Source organism: Cotesia typhae, unplaced genomic scaffold, assembly GCF_013202065.1.
Source record: "Cotesia typhae breed Kobodo isofemale line unplaced genomic scaffold, CoteBio_Ctyphae contig_20, whole genome shotgun sequence".
In the NCBI taxonomy this organism is placed as follows: Eukaryota; Metazoa; Arthropoda; class Insecta; order Hymenoptera; family Braconidae; genus Cotesia; species Cotesia typhae.
In genome coordinates this window covers 3765631-3786661 of record NW_027423725.1, presented here as the reverse complement: position 1 = coordinate 3786661, position 21031 = coordinate 3765631, and the positions used below count along the sequence as shown (strand labels likewise).

At 29.9% G+C, this 21031-nt stretch overlaps 2 protein-coding genes across 2 annotated transcripts; one reads left to right on the top strand and one right to left on the bottom strand.

Moving 5' to 3' along the window:
* The first annotated feature begins 9288 nt into the window (after nucleotides 1-9288).
* LOC141538301 (E3 SUMO-protein ligase ZBED1-like) lies at nucleotides 9289-10945 on the top strand. The gene is made up of 3 exons (XM_074259683.1): nucleotides 9289-9973; nucleotides 10045-10718; nucleotides 10763-10945. The coding sequence occupies exons 1-3, from the start codon at nucleotides 9289-9291 to the stop codon at nucleotides 10943-10945; spliced, it is 1542 nt and encodes a 513-aa protein (XP_074115784.1).
* A 1938-nt stretch (nucleotides 10946-12883) lies between these two features.
* On the bottom strand, nucleotides 12884-15100 carry LOC141538300 (uncharacterized). Its single transcript, XM_074259682.1, has 7 exons — nucleotides 14713-15100; nucleotides 14298-14401; nucleotides 14170-14205; nucleotides 13894-14101; nucleotides 13629-13814; nucleotides 13159-13542; nucleotides 12884-13063 (listed from the first exon to the last, which is right to left on the bottom strand). Exons 1-7 carry the CDS (start codon nucleotides 15098-15100, stop codon nucleotides 13017-13019), a joined length of 1353 nt encoding a protein of 450 aa, XP_074115783.1. The 3' UTR covers nucleotides 12884-13016.
* Nucleotides 15101-21031: the final 5931 nt, after the last annotated feature.

The following is a 21031-nucleotide window of genomic DNA, read 5'->3' as shown; positions in this document are numbered from 1 at the left end:
TAAAATAATAAAAACAACATTGATAATAATATCAAAAAAAAAAAAAAAAAAAGATGAAAACAGGAATAAGTATCAAAGACAAAGTCCATAACACTGCGTTTCACGATTCGACCCCAGGCTCGACCTGAGCGGATCGTAAATTTAACGTCATAGCGGTTGTCACCGGTACCTCTTTACGAGCAACGAGCTCGTATTCTTGCCGGTGTATTGCGATATAAGCGATCAAGAGATGCCTCGTGTTCGATCGGCCAATTCTTGGACCTCCCTCCAGGAGTCCTGTGACGTGACATCGTTCGATCTTCATTTTACGCTCTCTCGACAAATGATTGCTTCTCGTAAAATAACTCTTTTCTCTTAAACCTATATGGACCTACAACCACACACTTACGTACTATGCCATCTGCACTTACATCAATTCTGCTTACAGAGTCTTCTGCTTGAAAAAAAAAGTTGTATTGACAACAACTTAAAATTCATAACATCAAAATGGATAATAATTTTATGGTTTAATTATGAATAAATTTCGTGATGGAAGCTTAAAGAACGAATAGAATTTTTTGAATTTCGAGTTAGCCCTGAAAATTTTTTATTCGATGATTTTTGAAGTATGATAAATTATCATATTTCTATGGAAGACTTGGAAAAAATGATTGAAATTCAATGTAAATAATTGAAAAAAAAATTGCGAATAAACTATGGATTTTTAAATTTTCTAATTATTATTAATTATTCGTTTTTTTTTTATTGTGATACAAATTAATTAATGTCTGTTAAATTCATGCAAAAAAACATTTACTGTTTTGTGCAACCTAAACGTGCACAGAAAAAAAGGTTCACTTGAGCCAAGAAAATATTTTTGCACGCCTCATAGCGCGAAGCGCGTGAGGTTGTGCTTTACACTCGACTCGTCAATGTCAAGCAATTTTGCGATCTTTAAATGCCTCTATCTCAACCATATTACACTTATACAATAATTTAAGTAGATGTACACCGAGAAAACACTTAAGTTAAGCCATCTTTTACTTTCTAAAATCATTTCTTGTTGTTATTTTGAAAAAAAAAACGTTTCAAAAAAAATTTTACGTGGACGTCCGGATGTCACCCCATTTAGGATGTACCAACGATTACTCCCGAACGAATTGATATTTCGAGACCGGGTTTTTTTATTAGTTCAAGATTGCGATGAACTGGGTCCGTATTTTATTTCAGTACTCTAGCTCACGTATTTTTTTTTCTTTAAATTGACTTTTTAAAAAATTCACTATCACATACACGTACAGAAAACGAACTTTTTTTCTTTTCTTTTTCTTTTTTTTATTTTCCTCACGTGAAAACGATGGCGCCACTTAATCCAGTTAAAATGAAATAAAGCAGTTCATTTTTTTTTTTTTTTTTTTTTGGTACTTCTGTATATAACGAGTATATACGAAATTTAATAATAATAATAAAATATAAAAAAATAAAAAAAAATGTTTTTTTTTGCTAACTGTGACATACCAGACTTTTTTGTATTTACAGAAACATATAGAATTCAGGAACTAAATAACGAAAAATAAATACTTATTGTTTATTTTTTTATTATTGTTGAATTATATACAGACGCTAAGCAGTACTGGCTAAACATTTAAAATACCTAGATACCGATTAGTTATAACCTGCAACATCACTAGATTTTTTTTTCTCTCTAGATGGAGCTACAAGAGGAATAAGTGTCTTTATATTTAAAAAAAATAATATTTTTTTTTTTTAAACTGCACACGCAAATGGCGTGAAGAATTTTTTATATTTTACTTTAATCAATTTTATTGTGAAATATGAGATTATGAGGCGTGCACTTTTGGATTTTCCAAACTTTATTCTCTAATTATATTCTTGAGCAAAAAAAAAAAAATTTTTTTTTGACACAAGAAATTTTACGTATTCCAACAAAATTAATTCTCTTGATTTTAAGAAGTACGTATCTTGATCCAAGATAATTTATTTAAGTCACGAAAATCTTGTTGTTTTGTTAAAATTTATTGTTATCTCAAGAGCATATTTTTTTATTTATAATGTTATACGTTTAAGTCAGAAAAAAACTTTGAAGTAAAAAAATTTGTATTTATCTATATGCCAAAAAATATTTATTAATACCGAGAATAGCAAAAATACAAAAATTTGTATGCTTAAAACAAGTAAAATGATATCGTAATTCAAGAGACGCGCCATACTTGGAACAAGTCGGTAATATCTTGAATCAATGTTACCGTCCATCTTAATTCAAGAGAAAAAAATTTTTCACGAAGTTTTATACGTCTTATTATAAAACAACCAAATTTTTTCATTCGAGAATCAATTTTTTCAGTTAAGAGAATTGAATTACTTAAAAAAATAATGACTTTTAAAGAAAAAGTTTTTTTGTTATACTCGCTCCAAAAGTTCAACTTCTGAGCGCTGGGTGGCGTCCGTAAAGGGACTCTTTTCTAGAGACTCTACCATACCGTCTTTTTTTCACGGCCTAGGCCATGAAGTTTTACCCCCTCCTTTTTTTTACAAACTTTTCGAGTTCACCCAGACGAAATTGAGAGAGATTGTAAAAAAAAGTCACATTCTAGTGTACCGACCAATGATTGTGAGTAAATTTTAAACAGTTACTATTGAATGTGCTAAGTATTTCTCTGTTGGCAGTTTATTATGAAGCGGACCTAATGTTAATAAAATAACAACCACGCCATAAATAAATATTAATAAAAAGATAAATAAGTTTTGTTGCCCTTGTGAAACTTCATAAAATTTAAGTATGTCATTATTTGCCTCCTATCCCTCAAAAGTTAAACTTATAGAGCGATAATGACAAAAAATATTGTATGTCATTCGGCCGTTAAGTGGCGATTTTGACAACGACTTTCTTTCGATATTCGCTTTAATGATTATGACGCGAATGTTCGAAAACGAGCACAAATTTTCGTCCTCAGCTACGTCTCGAATGTTGAAATTACGTCCGTTTCGAACTTTCCCGCCGCAAATTTTAAGCTCATATCGAAATATCGTTTTTTTTTTTTTTTTTTTTTTTTTTTTATTCTTTTTTACCTTATATTTTACGACAACAATCGACTACAAACAATACTACAAAAAATAAAGATTAGAATTTTTTTATACGATTCATTTCTTCGGATAAAAAATCAACCTAAAAACACACACCTGCATATATAGAAAGAGTGTGGTGCAAGCGTAGGTGTTTTCGAGTAACGATAACAGAACACACATGCCATTATGTTATTTCTGTTCAATATCTATGTATATATCTATAACATAACAAGAAGATATTTTTATGTATTTTAAAATAACCTGCAATACTATTTCCACTCGCCAACGCTTCCACTCTCACTTCGCACTTGTGTTCTACAAATATATACGTATTTCAGTCGAATGGAATCTTCTTAATTCTTTATTTCCAGAAAAACATCTCATCGTAAAATGGTCTAGCTTTTTTTGTCATGTATATGAAGACACATATGACCACATCAAGCTACATAAGAAAATTTTTTCACAGGTAACACTAAAGGTCTCTTCTTCTATATTCAGTGACTTAGCTTTCAATCTTTATAAACAGATAATAATTATAGATATTGTCGTAGTGTGAGCCGAGGTTTACAGGTATTCAGGCATCGGATCCTTATCCTTAGTTATAGTTTTGATCGTAATTATCGTAACGTCTGGTCTATATAACGGAGATCCTGACAATGTCCGCCCCTGGGCATCGATCGATTTGTTGTAGTCAATCGTCTAGACGATCGATGGATTTTCTGTATCAAAGTATCGAGGTTCGTACGCCAGAAACTACGGCTTGCTCTGCAACGAATTGCAATGACTGCGAGATGGAGAAGATCGATGGAGATAGCAATAATATAAAATTATCAGGCTAACTTAGCTCTGTAAATGTAGATCATCGGTGGGTTAGCAATAAGGCGTGATCGTGGATCGAATTAAACCGAGCATAACCAAGGTGTATATGAATTCATCTTTACAATAATTCTTATTGTCACGAAAATATTGCTCTGAAAATTACTATTCATTGATCGTTTTTGTTCTACATCTATATTTAAAGAGAGATATTTTTAATTCAAATTTCCTAAGACATCTCAAAAAAATTAGGAAAACGGTTGACCTTGAAGGCCATCTCTGCAACTTCCCACTAATCCCACACCTAGTCGTTTAAAATTGCACTTATGATGTTTTTGAGCTATTTGAACTCAAAAATACAATTTATGGGTTATTTTGAGCTGTCCGAGCTCAAAGAGATGGTTTTTTTATGCTTTTAAGTTCTTTGAGCTCAGAAGTCTAACAGAAGTTTCATAGAATACTATTTTTTGAATTTTCAAACCGCAATAACTTTTGAATGAACTGACCGATTTTCACGCGGTTGGCGGCATTCAACATAGATTTTTAAGCCTTATAAAAAATGTTCAAATTTTAATTAATCGAACGAGGAATTTCAGAGTGATTCCGAAAAAACAATTTTTTCGGTTTTGTTTCGTTCACGACATCTCTCGAATGAATCAACTGATTTTGACCGGCTTGGCGGCGATCGACGTGGTTTTTTTATGTTAAGAGCTGTTCAATTTTTGAAATTGATCGGTAAAGCCGTTCAAAAGTTATATAAAAAAAACCACAAAAAAAATTTTGTTTTTAGTATTTTGAGATTTCTCAAAATCTACCGGTTCAAATCGGTCCAAATTTTATTCAAAATTTTAGTTTAGTAAAGCTCCTTCGAATGGTACTAACCGCGATAAAATTAGTCGAGCAGTTTCAAAGTTATGAGAGGTTTACATACGGCCACACACACACGGTTACATCACCACGGGAATAGTCAGAGAAGCTTTCTATCATCTCAAAACGTCAAGATCGGATAAAAACTCGATTTTTGTAAAACGGGGTGAAACCAATAACTTCCTAATTTCTGAAAATTTTTAATTTGTTCAACGGGAAGTTAAAAAAAAAATTGATTTCTGAAAAAGCTGAAAAAAATTGTACAAATCTTTTCCCTGCATAAACAATAAATTTACTAAAATATTTACCTTCATGGAAAATAAATTGTAAAGAAAACTACAACAGGTGTAGTTCAACTTACTACACGTTTATTTATTACTTGTTTATTTTTGACGTGATCTTACTTACGCAGAAGTGTTAAATATTTAACATAATATTTTTTTACGCAATGACGCAAAATTTTCACTGTGTGATTAATCTGATTGAACAAGTGCAAGAGTCGTTTAAGTAAAACTGATTTATTTTTCTTATTGTTGTACAAATAATGCTATTTGCGTAACGAATTGGAGATTGACGATCATGTTTTGAATGTAAATGTCGTACTAAGATCTATCAATAAAATAATTTTGATAGTTATTACAATTAAGAAGTTTAATGCTCGATCGAAGTTAACATATATCTAAAGAAGTCAAAACAAATCAACAAATCATTACCAAAATATTTTCATGCAACCTTAGCCTGATTCTTCTATTTGATAAGAAGAACTGTTCAAACATTTTTCAAGGACGTTTTCAGTTTATTCTATATATATATATATATATATATATATATATATATATATATATATATATATATATATATATTGGCCACGTCTAATCATATATAATCAGATTTACTTATGCATTATTATATATGATCATATGTAATTATTTTTACTCATATATGTCTGATAAAAAAATGCTTTCGAGAATAACAAATTCATTTCATAAATACATAGAGAAATGGAATAGTACGGTAATGGTTCGTTACAATATTAGGATAATCAATTCATGACAATATTAAATAAAAAAATCGCAGGCGTATGGAGGGCTCGAACTCAAATCTTTTTAGCTGGAAGCCGTCTGGAACGCTGCTCACTCGTCCAAGTCACCAGCATTAATATTGAAAGACATAAATTTATTAGACTTTTAACAACAGAAAGTACTGGTTTTTATAAAAATTTTTGCAATTTCATCAAATTCCGGAATTCAATAGATTTTTGTAAAGTTTAAGAACTTATTAAATTTGATAAAATTCGCAAAGTACAATAAAATTACAAAAAAATTATGTCATTATTAAAAAAAATTAGAAAATAGTCACTGTCCAATAAATTTTTCGGTAATTATTGACAGGCTGTATGTCAGTGTCAAAACAATCGTATTGCCAGTCTAAAAAAAAAACTTTTTAAGGTCCCAAGAGTATTATCGCAAGATGTTTTGATCATATATGTTTGATCATTCCAAACCTCATGTATAATCATTAGGGTGGGTCAAAAAAATCAACTATTTTTTTTTTTACAATTAATACGGAAAAATGGCTTACTAGGCACCTTAAAAAAATTCTCACCAAATATGAACTCTTAATTTTAATAGGAAGATCCTCCGCGTCGCAGTTTTTCATTTTTTTCTCAGTCCAATAGAAAAAAATTCATTCCTCATCATTAATTCCTCATCGGCAATAGAAATTTTTGTAGCAAATTAACTGCTCTATAAAAATGGTATCTTATGTTTTGGCGATTAAATTAATCGTTCAAAAGATATTCATCATCAAACTTTCATATATATCGATTTTAAGAGTTTTTGATTAAATAATCGAAAAATTTCAATTTAATCTATCAGTTTTGAGAAAATTTCATTTTTTGTCTTTAATGTAAGTATTATTTGAATTTTGTTTTCAAAATTTTTATTCAATAATTCCAAACTTTTTATTTTTCATCATTAGAAATGACGATCATGTTGTTTTTTTATAACGTCTTCAAAACGTCTTAAAAAATTTTTCCACTACAGCTGTATATTGTCCTTGGGAAAATTTCTTCTGTAGAGAATTTTTGTTTTGTATTCTATTTACTCTGTTTCCCTTGTGAACTAGCGCCACCTACATTTTTCTTTATAGTTATATTGTTTTTATTTGTTTACATTTTCTACAGCATTTCTAGTGTTTCCACAAGGTATGATCTTGTATATGTGATAAAACGATTAAATATTTACAAACTTTGCGGTCACTACATAAATTTATATATTTATCCAAAATATGGATAAGGAAATTCATTTGATCGGAAAACCCATGCAAAAAATTTCAGAACGTAAGTTGCCAACAGTGAAAGAGTTTATGAGTGTTTTTTTTTATCAGCTCAAAGTGTTAAAATGTTCTATCAAACAAAGTGCTAAAAGCGCAACTGATCAAGTTATTGAACTATGGAAAAACAACCAGATTCCGACTAGTGGATCAACTAATGTAATACAAAAAATTCTTCGCTATCATAACCGATGGTTGAAATTGCAAAAATCTTTTGTGCGAAAAAAATCATCAACCCAAAACAATAATGTAATAATATTTCAGAATGAAATTAAAGCATTATTTGATATTGTAGATCATAAATCAATAAAACTGCTTGATAATGATATTCGTGAACTACATTCAAATCAAAAAAGTGATACCCGGAAAGAAATTCTATCAAATAACCCAAATAAATTAAACAGTACTATGAATACGATGGAAGTAGATGAAAGTCGTGAGTATTTACAACATTTAATTATTATAAATTTTAATCAGAATTGAAAATAAATTAAATTGATTATAAATTATGAATAATAAAGTATATTATTGTTTTTCTAATTAATTATATCATAAATGTCAATATGTTCGTAGATGATAAATAAAAAACTCTTTGTGTTCCTTATTTGATGTCAAAATAAATGAGTTCCATATTTTTGCTTTCATTAATTAAATAACAACGCTTATTTTAGATTTGAATCAACCCTCAACCAGCCATGAGATTGTTCGAAGTGAGGAATCAGAGTCATCTTCAACCCTTACATTAAGTCAAGCTACAAATTTCGGTTCAGATTTAGAGTATGTGCCTCAAATACCGATAACACGAGCAAAAATAAATATTCTAACTCCAGAGCTTATCTCAGCACTCGACAGAGCTAATGTTAGTAGTAGAAATGCGATGTTCATTATTGCTCCAGTTCTATCAAGTGTTGGTGTTAATGTAGAAGATACAACTCTTAGTTATCGAACAATTCAACGAACTGGCATACTCTTACGAAAAGACATTGCTATAGGACTAAAAGATAACTTCAAAGCTCATGATAAATATGTCGTGCATTGGGATGGGAAAATACTGAATGACATTTCTGAATCGAAATTTGTGGATCGATTACCGATTATTTTGACTGCTTTTGGTACTGAGCAGTTACTTGGAGTTCCAAAAATGAATAGTGGATCGGCAGAAAATCAAACAGCAACCATCTTGTCAACGTTAAATCAATGGGGTATTATTAGTTACATCAAGGTAGGGATATTCGATATATATCGATGTATTGACAACATCGATGTTTACAATTCGATACATCGAATGGATTCGATGTTTTGAAAATCTATTGATATACTCGATGTATCGATGTTTTTAGTGTTAAAACATCGAATCAACCAATTAAAATTTCCAAGTCTGACCACTAAAATTTTACTCTTACCGACAGCCCCACTTTTATTTTAAAAATGTTGGCAACACTGCGTACGAGTGCAGTGAGTAGTGTCTTCCTTTTGGTATTATTCTATGGTAGTGTCTATGTATATATACTCCATGGTAGTGTCTATAATGACATTTAAAATAAAACTGTTACATTTATGTCAATGTCGGTCGTGTCACGTAATGTCGGCTGGCGCTTTTGTATAGGTTTAAAAATATTGCAATAAAGAATATTGAATGGTGTTAATTGCATTACGTTTTACATTTGCTGTTGTGGATTGATGAAATTGAAGTGGTTTTTATATAAATATACTGTTATTTATTACTGATAATAAAATCTCATCTCATATTTGTGTTTACTTCACATATTCGATTAGTTGGACTGAGGTAAGTAAAGTTTTCAACAATGTTGGAGTTATTAACATGTCAACAAATACTAAAATTTGAAATTCACTGTATGACACATTAAATAGTAATTATTAGATTAGTAAATTATATTACCTGTAATACGAACATTAATTATTAAATAACCTACATCTTAAGTTACAGTTTACTAAACAAACTTATTCTCTAAATTGTATTCACGTCGATATTCATTTATTAGACAATTATTTGATGAAATCAATAAATGTATTCATCATCTTATTAATCTGAATCATTTAGTATTTAATTTATTTGTTGTGTGTTTGACTTTTGTAGTGATGTAACATTATCGATTGACGAATTTATCGATTTTAACTACTAATTATAGATTTTGAACTTTTGATTGAATGCACTATTTTTGTTTCAGTCTGACAACAAGTACGATGGCACCGTCTAAGAAGAGCGATGATGTATGGAGGTTCTTTGATAAAACTGAAGAAAATAAAAACTCTGCAAAATGTAGACTCTGTCAAAAATTTATAAAATCTTGTGGCAACACAACGAATTTAATTGGTCATTTAAAAAATATACATAAGGCTGCTTATCAAGAGTTCAGTAATGAATGTTCGAAAAAAAATGATATTCAGAGCAACACCGTTAAGAAAAATACACACTTATCATTAGATCCTAATATCTCTGATCCACTCCCATCAACAAGCTCCGCTGGCATAATGACAATAGAACTGACTAGTAATGCTGAAAAAAAATGTGACTCTTTAAAAGACGATGTATGTGTTTCTATTCCTCCAGCTCCAAAACGTCAGAAATCTATTGTGACAAGTTTTCAAGATATATACGCTTTTTCAGAGAGAGGCGATAAAACGTTAAGAATAAACAACGCCCTAATATATATGATATGTAAAGATAACCAACCATTCACAATTGTTGAAAATGAAGGCTTTGCCAGTTTGATTAAAGTTCTTGCGCCACATTATAAACTTCCTAGTAAAACAACGTTGACACGATGTGTCGATGATAAATACGCAGCATTATCAACAGTCTTCAAAGCTAAGTTGGCAAATATTGTACATGTTACTCTTACTACTGACATGTGGTCTGAAACAATGAGTATGAGAAGTTTTTAGGAATAACAGCCCACTTTGGTGAATCTAATGATATTTTTGCAATAACTCTTGGAGTTTACGAGTCAAACGATCGTCATACTTCAGAACACATATCTGACATGCTGTTGAAAACTTGTGCTGAATGGAATATAGATAATGACAAAGTTTCAGCTGTAGTCACAGACAACGCAGCTAACATGGTAAAAGCTGTTGATTTAGCTTTTGGAAAAAAGCATATACCATGTTTTGCACACACGTTGAATTTGGTTGCACAAAATGCTATACAGCAGTGTGCTGGTCTGCGAAACTTGATAACCAAACTAAAAGAAATAGTGACTTGGTTCAAACAAAGCAATGTAAACAATGAGCTACGTAAAGCAACCGAGAAAGAAACAAAATTAATTCAAGAGGTCCCAACGAGATGGAACAGTACTTATTACATGATCGAGCGATTTTTGGAGCTTCGCACCGTCGTCAATAATATAATAATTCTTCATAAAAATGCACCACCGATGCTAACTGCGTCAGAATTATCTGTTCTTTCTTCGGTTTTACAAATCCTGCGACCGATTGAAGCTGCAACTAAGGAAGTATCAGGTGACAAGTACTGCACTAGCAGTAAAGTAATACCCCTTATTCATTGTCTTCTTTTAAAAGTTAAACCTCTTAAAGTCGAAGAATCTCTTGCCCAAGAATTGCAGACATTGGTCCTGAAAGAGATTGATAAGAGAATGGGCGCTATAGAGAGAGTAACACCTTTCGCTGTAGCCGAATTTTTTCAGACTGATTTCAGAATGATTTGAAAGTCGCAAGGGGGTACAAGTCGCACAATTTGAACGACCAATTTAAGAAAGTCTTTGACAATGGTGTGTTAGATACAGCATTGTCTGAAATGTTGTCTGCTGTTAAGGAGTCGCCAAGATCTAAATCAAGCATTTTTGCAGCAATGAGTAAATACTACGACCCTAAGGTATGATAATAAGATAGAATTCTTTGGAAATTTATCTATCATATACAATCTTACATATGTTGTAATTTTAAGAAAATTTTGATTTTTTTATTGTGTTTGATCAAAGTTTGTCAGATTTGATCTGTTAAGATATTATCAAATTTAATCAGTTTTCTCCAAAAGTAGTAAATTATAATCAAGATTATTATTTTAGAATGGCTACCAATTTTAATGTGAGAGTGCTTCTCCTCTGGACCACCTTCACATTTTCTACGCACATGTTATAAAAGTTTTTACCCGAGGTTACGCTATAATTTTGATGACTTACGACTACTGGAAACGGATATCGGATGATTTTCGTAAGCATCGTTGTGTCTTTCTTGAATCATTTTCATTTCTTATAGACTCATGTGAGGTAGTTATGCATAATGGATAAGTGTGCGCAACCCCTGTATTTCTAAATAGAGAGAGTGGAAATTTGTGATATGAGTAGGCCAATTAAAGGTTTATTGATGGAAAATTAGCTTTTGCTCGAAAAACCCTTTCGGTATCTTTCGTTTACTTAAAAAACAAAATAGTAAGAATTTGGCGCTGTAAAGGTAAAATTTGCTGTGTTGGCAAAGATTTTCACACTGCTAAGAAAATCGAAAATTTTCAAAAATCGGGAAGTTGTTGGTATTATTTCGTTTTGAAAAAATTGAGTTTTTATCAATTCTCGACGTTTTAAGGTCACAGGAAGCTTTTCTGATTACTGAGTTCCCTCAAACTGAGATTTCCTGTGAATTTGAACCGATTCGGACCGATAGATTTTGAGAAATCTCAAGAAAACTAAGAAAAAAATTTTTTTTAAATGGGGTTTTTTTGGAATAACTCTTAAACGGCTTCACCGATTGATCCCAAAAACTAATTAGTTTTTAACACCAAAAAATAACATCGATCGCCGCTTAGCTGGTCAAAATCGGTTGATTCGTTCGAGAAATATCGTGAACGAAAGAAAACAAAAAAAGTTGTTTTTCGGAATTACTCCGAAATTCCTAGTTCAATCAATTTAAACTTGAAAAATTTTTATGAGGTTTAAAAAACTGCATGAAATACCGCCAACCGCGTGAAAATCAGTTCTTTCATTCAAAAGTTATTGAGGTTTGAAAAGTAAAAAAATAGTGTTTTATCAAACTTCCATCAGACTTTTGAGCTTGGAGAGCTAAAAAAAACACGAGAATTGTAATTTTGAGTTCGAAGAGCTCCCGAGTCGAAATTTAACGCCGATATAGAACCTCCACAAGTAGGATTCCACGCGGACCTATGGGCTCAAAGTCGGTTCTAATTGCATGTTAAATTAACTCCGACTTTAGACCTTGTAGTGGCCGAAATTTCCTTTTTTGACACTAGTAGGTCTAAAATCGGGGCTGATAAAAATAAAAATTAGGCCCGAAATTAAACCCTGGTACCCTACTTTATGATAATAATAATAATAATAATAATAATAATAATAATAATAATATTTTTTATTAAATAATATTATTGTTATTACAATAATTTTATATAATATTATAATATATAATAATAATTATAATATATTATTATAAAAATATTATAATAATATATTGTTTTATTATAAGAGTATTCTTATAATTTAAAAATATTATAAGAATATTATATATTATAATAATATGTAATATTCTTCATTTTAAGAGTACAATTTTTTATGAAAATTAAATTTTCTTCAAAATTATTATTTATTATTAATATTAAGATTATTATTATCATTATTGTTGCAATTATTATTACTACTACTATTAACATTGCTATTACTATTACTATTACTGTTATTGTATTGTAATTGTCGTTGATTATCAACGTGCAATTCACTGTATCAGAATTTGATTACAAGGTTCGTTTGCTTTATATTAAATGAAATAAAGATTTTTATATTTTTTATTTATTAATTTGGATAAAGTTATTTTTAATAAAAGTTTGACTCATCGCATGCTAGTCATTTTGTTAATATCTTATAAATGTAAAACATAATTTCATTATTAAATAATGACTGTAAAAAGAAGACTATTCTCTGGTTTTGTTAATGACCGTGACCGGTAACTTATAAAGGCATGAAATTTTTTTCATCGTCACTTTTTATGCTCGATTCTGTAACAAGAGTTAATTCAATATAAAATTCTGATAATGAATAAATTTTATAATTTATCAAAAAAAAAATTTGTTTTAACATGTATCAGATTTACCGGATTCACAACTATGTTCGTTTTCATCAGTGTCCATTCTGTTATTATGGTAATCGTTTGTAGGATAGTATGCCGGTATATATGAATTTGGATCATTTACTTCACCAGGAAATATTGATGATGCAATTAAAGAATTTTGATGAAAATGGACATTTTTGTTACTATAATTAAAAGATTTTTCTACGGCTGTGGGTGAAACAAATTGAGTCGACGTTGGCATTGAATTAAAAGCAGCTGCTGGTGTTTCAAGTATTCGCTCAACGTTAGTAGGCCATGTTAAGTTAGCTGCTGGTGTTTCAATCGGTGATACGGAGATGTTTCCGCTCCGAAACTCGTCTTCTGTATCTTCATTTGCACATACAGATTTTTTTTCCGATACTTTTCCTAAAATAGAAAAATCAAATAAATTATAATTCATCGGTCATAAACAAAAAAAATATAATACAAAATTAGTTTTGAAAATAAATTACCTTGATTATCGTGTGACGTAGTCGTAAGAGACTTATTTCCTGATGAATTATTTTTTTTTACGGATGTAGTTTTACTATTGGATAATTTACTGTTTTTATATTTTCTTTTATTTTCACTGACTTTATTTACAGCTTTTGTAAATAACTTAGTTGAAATTTTATTGTCGAATTTACGGTTTACCCATTCTTAAAAAAATAATCATTTAAAGTAAAGTAAATATTATACACAATAAAATGCAAAACAATTTAATTTTTGTTCATATACCAAACAATCCTTTAAACACATCCGAATCTATAGCCGGGCGTTCACCTCGTTGACCTTTCGCACTGTAGTTAACAATACTGGAACCGTAAATTTCGAGAAGTGTCTCTTTTACAATAATTTTCCAATTATTTTTTCTTATTGCTTCTGCTTCAATAAGAGATGCACGTACTTGAGATAAATAAATCCCCGCGTTCGGAGACAATTCAATCTATAATTAATAATTTTAACGTTAAGTGTGTAAGCATTAAAGTTAATGAAAAAATCAAACAGTGTTACTTTATCATTTCCTTTATCATGGTAGCATTCCGCAATCTGAAAAATAAAAATCGGTATTTATTTAAATTCTAATGAATATATTCAACCTTGTTAATCACCAATATTATTACTGGAATTATTTAAATTACCGGGATTATATTGCTTGACTTAGCATTCATTTTTACTTGATCCGCATACTTGTGTTTCATAGCCTTTAACAACTGTTCTTGAAAATGAATATCTCGTAAAGTCACTAAAAAATATTATTACAAACTTTAATAGTTCTATTATTTATTCACTTTATTAAGTAAAGCTAGAATCTATAATTTTATAATTCACTTGAAGTTTATCAATGAATCTTTATTATAATAAATTTAAAAAACGAAGAAAAAAATAATTATCTATTTTTTTTATAGTGATTAAAATTTTTTTTAGCATTTCTCAAGAGTTTACGAAAAAAAAATTAAAGAAGTCATTAAATGTTGAGTTTTAATTTTAAATTTAGTCACTAAACTAATATTTGGATAACAAAAAATATTGCAGTGCTGCAACTAATATTTTTACCACCTCCAAATTCGATCCTCGACAGAATACCACCGTCATCGCCATCAGAGTCTTCAACTTGAAGATCGTTATCTAATTCATCTTCACTCGTTTGACGAGGATCATTTTTTTCATTATCTAAATTATTAGCTGGCTTTTTTGAAGGTGATTTATCCTGAATATACTCGGAACCCGAAGTAATAGTAGATGATGCTGGTTTACAAATATCAGGAGACTTCATATTTATAGTAGGTACCATTTGACTCATAAGCAAAGAGGATTTTGACTCCGGACGTTGATTTTGACTTAGTGAAGAAGAATGATTTGTCATTACTGGAGAAAACTGTCCCGTAGGAGGGTGTTGAAGTGCTGATGAACTTTGATAAAAATTTGATAGACTTGCTTGCATATTCTGATGGAACCACGGAAGGTATTGTGGTTGTATGCATTGTAAATTTGGGTTTAAGGTTAATAGTTGTGAGTTTTGTGGTGGAACTATTGAAGCATTTTGAAAAATTGGCTGATTATTTCCAATCTTTATATCAACTTTCCTTTTTGACTACTTTTCAAGTTAGCTAATAACTTGTTTCTTTTGTTGCATTTCCTTTATTATTTATGACTTCAGAAGAAAATATTTTCTTACTGCGATCATGGAGTTCTCCTTCAGATGTTACTATCTCGTTATCTAAATCTTCTTTATCTGTAAAATTAAAAGTAATTAATGTTATTCGAATCAAATCGTTTATTTTAAAATTATTTACTGATTGTCAATTATCCTTAAAAAAAAAAAAAAAAAAAAATACATAATTGTAACATTAAAAAAAAAAAAAAAAAAAAAACCAAGAATTTCATTGTGAGAATTCATTTATCAATAACATTAATACTAAAAACTATTTTGAAAGATATGGTAGTGAAGTAAACAATAATCTAAAATAAGAACTAATTAAAAAAATTTTTTTTTAATATCGACACGTGGAATTTTTATTAAAATATATATGAAAATGAAGTTAGCTGATTTATCAAAATTTTTGAAATTTTTATTAAAAAAATTTAATTAATTAATTTGAAATAAAAATACACTCGTAAAAAACTTGAAAACCGATAAGTATAATTTTTTAGAAATATCTTTTTAGTTATAATTTTATTAAAAAAAAAATCAAAAATTTTAAGACGTCTCTTAACTTCAGTGTCATAAATATATTTTATTATAATTTAGGATGTATAGAAGTTAAGAAAATTGATAGATGTTTGGTAACCTCAGTATTATTCAGGAAGCTACATTGAAAATTATTATTTTGCTTTGACTTGGAAAAGTTTTCTTACAATTTTTTAATAATGACTTTTTAATTTGTTCTAAAACGTGTAATGTCTAATTTAGTCCTTTCGCCACAACAGAGGTCTATATTCAAAATTTCAAAATATATGTCGAAGGAAAGTTAAGGCTTTCCTGTACGTATTTTGATATGAGGAATTCAAATCTGAAATTTATTTTTATCGAGCATGGTCGAGTTAATTGTTATTAACAATTTAAATGTTTAAACCGCGATATCTCCTAAATGGAAATAGTTAACAATTTTTTTTTTCACTATTGGATTCCTTATAAAATACTGAACAAAAATATCTAAGTCATTTTTTTATCTCTAATAGTTCAAAAGATATTTAAATATTTTGTGTAAAAAGCTTAGTCAGAGCGAGAAATACGTGAGTTGCGCGCGTCGCTTCTCACGTACATGCACGCATACATTCACCTACTCACGCTGCCTCTTGCTGGCGCGCTTTTAACAAAGAAGACGGCACTCCTCGTCTCACTCCGTCTTTGTTTATCACTCACAAAAATGTCGACCGCTCTTTTTTTTTTATACGCGATTCTCGAGCGCGAATTCGGAAATGAAAATCGCTGTTCAACTTATTGTTTTCCATTATTGTATGTTGAACGCTTCATGGTTCCAGTTTTTATTCTCTTGTAGTGCATGCTATTTTTAATCGCATTATTGCTTATTTAGTAAATAAGTATTGATAAATAATTAAATTCATATTTTAGAAATGTAAATAATGTATATATATTTATAAAAGTTATGTGATTTTTCAATAAAGTGTAGTTATGTCATTATAAATTATTGTATAGTTTTAAAACAATGGAAAATAGCGAACTTGATATTGTTAATAACACTTCCTCCGTGTGTGTAATTTGCAATAAAAAGTCTTATAAAAAAAATGAAAAAAAAAGTCGGCTAACTGAAGAAAAATCCATTGCAAGTTTTTTAAAAATTTGTCTATTTTTTCGCGATGATATTTATATTCGTACAGCTCATCTGGATACAGTTCAAAAAATACAAAATGCTGGTATTTACTACCATAGTAATTGTATGCGAAACTATTCAATGAAGTATGATCGTGCAATAAATTATTCTCAGGTAAGCAAAAGAGCTCACGTCACTCATGAATCTTCTCAAGCTGATGATCATGGTGATGATGATGATAGTAATAATGGATTTAGACCTAGCAACGAAATTTATGATACCTGTCAATCTAGCTTAGCTGATGATTCCGACTCTGTCATTGATCAAAGCACTGAAAGTTTTGTTTTTGATAAAAAGGAAGCTATTCAAATTATTATTGATTCTATTGCTAATGACTTAGACGCAGGAAAATTGTTTACATTAAGCAAATTACGAGATCAAATGAATGCTCTCAACCCAAATGTGAATATACAAAACCGGGACATTAAAAATTACATAACCAGACATTATCAAGAAAAAATTAAAATCTCAGTCCCAAATGAATGTAATAAACCATCACTGATATTTGGTAGTTCAATAACAGTTAGCGATCTGGTTCAAAAACTCCACACAGAAAAGTCTAGGAATTTAATGAAAGAAAGTGCTAACATTATTAAAAATACTTTAAAAATTTTGACTTCGATTTAAATGACCGGTTTTGTGATGCAATAGATTTAAAAGATTCATGGGAAAAAAACAAAATTCCTGAGCCACTGTTAACTTTTTTTTCAGAATTGTATAGTGTAGACAGAGATAATTTTGATAATGATTCTCTAGCAATAGAGCCTGAAGAAGATGATGATGAGTTATCGCAGGACAATAAAGAAACTGGCAAAATCTTGCGAATTAAAAGTTTATTCAACATGATGTTCTTTATTTTTAATGATGGCAAGAAGAAAACGCCTCTGCAAATGATGATTGGGTCCAGTGTACAGTCTACTTGTAAAAGTGCTTCTTTAATTAAAAAACTTAATCGTCTTGGTATGAGTATAGGATATGACGAATTACAACGATTTCAAACGAGACTTGCTAATTTTACAGCTTCAAAATCCGATAAAAATGTGCCTATGCCTGCTCATTTTGACGTTACTAAATTTACCATTGGTGCTTTTGATAATTTTGATAATAATGCAACAACACTTTCAGGATTAGATAGTACACACGACACTGTTGCAGTTCTTTTCAGGAAAAATCAAGTACTCATAAGAAGCCAAAAATTTCCCAAACTACTGTCTCACCACGAGACAGGACATTTAATAAGTTGTTACCATGTCAACAATTACAAGAGTTTCAAAATTCTACAGATTCTTTAATTTTACCGAATGATTTCCCGGTGCAATATAATACATCTAATCTGAAACCTGAAATTTATTATGATTTGTGTACTGATGATTTGGCATGGTCAATTTGTCGCATGAATTTATCGCAAATTCCTGAATCTGTTTCTAAAAATAATGAAGTTCAGGAAATACCTACTTGGTCTGCGTTTCACTCTATGGTAAGTAAAGATGAACGACCTGTAGATGCAGTGGGTTTCTTACCAATTCTACCTTACCCCGTGAAGGATTATGCAACTGTATATACAGCAATGCAAAATTTTAATAATATTTTAGAACAGTTGCATCAACATTCCTTTCCAGTTTTTTGCGATCAAGATGTATATAGAGTTGCTAAAGACATCAAATTACGTTGTCCAGATAAGTTTAAAAACCTCTGTATATTAATGGGAAATTTTCATTTAGTTAAATGTGCGCTTACTGCGATTGGTAAGTATTTTAAAGATAGTGGTATCGAAAACTTACTCATTGAAACTGGCGCATTTGGACCTGCAACAGCGGAACAAGTACTTTTGGGGACAAATTATGCTAGATCATTGAAAGGGTTCACTTTACTTGGTGAAGCTTTGCGAAGACTGCAGTTAGAAGCTTTTTTCAATGAAAATTCTTCTACTTATTATGAAAATGAATTATTTTCGTATCAATTGCTGAAAGAAATGATATTAGACGAATCGTACGATACAGCTAAGATTCAACACTCAGATTTAGAGCAAAAATTTAATAAACTAAAAGTCGACTTTAAAGAATTTATAAAACGTAGATGTATCGAATCCAGAATATTTCATTACTGGAATAACGGACTAATAATGATTCAACTCGTAAAAAATTTAATTAAAAGTGATAGGACTGGCAATTGGGATTTATACGTAGAATCAGCTAAACAGATTTTACCAATTTTTTTCTCCTTAGATCGTACAAATTATGCTCGATGGTTTCCTTTGTGTGTACAAGATTTTGACGCTCTACCTCACATCTATCCGGATATTTATCAGGCTTTTAAGAATGGGAAATTTACACTGAAACAAACTAACACTCCGTTTACGTCAATTTCTCCTGACCAAGGGCTCGAATGTACAATTAATCGTTCTTCTAAAAGTGATGCTGGTGTCATTGGATCAGAAAAGAAGAAAGATTATGTTACAAGGTGGAATTTAGTCTATCATGAGCAATTATCGATAGACAATTTATTAAGGATCATTACGGACATTCATGACGATAACTATGAATTACAAACACATTATGAAAGATCTCAATCAATAACCAAACAGAATGAGCTATTAGTAGAGAAGATGACGTCATTTTTAGAAAGCAAAGTGAATCCTTTTGCTCCTGAAGCAAACGATTTAATGAATATCACAACTCGAGAACTGTTTTCAAGTGAAAACGCTATAGCTATTACAAATTTATTTGAGACTGGTTGTAATCTTTACAAGAGTTTTTGTGAAGAACGTATTTATGCTGAAAAAAAGAAGAATTTGTTAGATCCGTTGAAAAAAACTAATTTAGCTTTAATAAATACAAAAAAAAATGTACCGATAAAAAAGAATCGTCAACTATAAATTTACAAGCATCACAAAGAATCATTGAATTAGCAAGGGAGCGAAATTACGATCTAAATGTTTTATTATCTTATGAATTAACGAATTCGAATCCTCTTTATGAAAATGATGGTACAATAGCATTTGATAAAAATAAATTTGCCTTGATTGATGCATTGGTTTTAAAAGCAGGATATAAACATGCAGGAACAGCGCAATATTCACTTTTAATTGTTAATATTTTAAATATTTGTCAACAAATAAAATGGAAATTATTACCTAAAAGAACATTCAAAGAATTGGCTCTACATTTTATTAAAGTGATAACTGGGATGGTAAGGAACAGAGTTCTACGGGTGGATTTAATCATGGAAACATTTTCATTGAAGATACCAAGATTGAAAAACTCATGTTTGAAGTAAAGATAATACAATTTATTAACCATATGTTCAATTCCACAGACGATTTAATTTGTAAAGTTTTCTTTTTTGCTAATTCAAATTTTTGTTTTCTTCTTTTCAGAAATTCAAGTGAAGCAATTGTGCTTAATGATATTACCGATGACACTGAACTACCGAGCCAAGACAAAAAATTTTGGTGTTCTGAAAAAAATTGCATGCTAGTTCAAAACTACTTATTTAACTTTATAATGAAAAATTTTCAGCTATTTTCCAGGAAACACAGAGATTATCATCAACGGAAAAAATAACGAATGTGAAACATCAAACGTTACAAGAGTTAAAGCAAGTATTAAAATGCTAAATAAATTTGTTGATGAAGTTCATGAACGGATGATAATTCATACAAATCATGCTGTGAATGAAGGGCATAAACAAATCAAAATTATTGATGAGGATTCCGACTGCGTAGCTCTTTTATTACAGAATTGGAAAACTTGGGCTACACAGGGACTTAAAGTAAGTTATAATAAAAGTTTAATAAATGATATTTATGGTGGACAGATTATTCAAAATAAAATTGCCTTACATTTGTTGGTTTTTCAGTAATCTGACCAACATGATGATCTTATCTCTTTGCTTGCGCATTCGCAAATTATAAAATTTTGTATTAATATTTTCATAATATTTATTAGGAATTATGGTATGAATATACATGCGGTTATAAAAAAAAAGTAATTGGAATCCACATCTTGGCTGAAAAACTTCCGCCAGAACTGTTGTTAACA

What these genes read in the sequence shown, in the direction of transcription:
- LOC141538300 (XM_074259682.1), bottom strand. Translation starts at nt 15,100, where the DNA reads ATGCAAGCAAGTCTATCAAATTTTTATCAAAGTTCATCAGCACTTCAA. An exon ending in GAGGATCGAATTTGGAGGTG is followed by an intron (nt 14,402 to 14,712) that starts GTAAAAATATTA and finishes AATATTTTTTAG; the next exon opens with TGACTTTACGAGATATTCAT. An exon ending in TGTGTTTAAAGGATTGTTTG is followed by an intron (nt 13,815 to 13,893) that starts GTATATGAACAA and finishes TATTTTTTTAAG; the next exon opens with AATGGGTAAACCGTAAATTC.
- LOC141538301 (XM_074259683.1), top strand. Translation starts at nt 9,289, where the DNA reads ATGGCACCGTCTAAGAAGAGCGATGATGTATGGAGGTTCTTTGATAAA. An exon ending in CATGTGGTCTGAAACAATGA is followed by an intron (nt 9,974 to 10,044) that starts GTATGAGAAGTT and finishes TAACTCTTGGAG; the next exon opens with TTTACGAGTCAAACGATCGT. An exon ending in GAATGGGCGCTATAGAGAGA is followed by an intron (nt 10,719 to 10,762) that starts GTAACACCTTTC and finishes GACTGATTTCAG; the next exon opens with AATGATTTGAAAGTCGCAAG.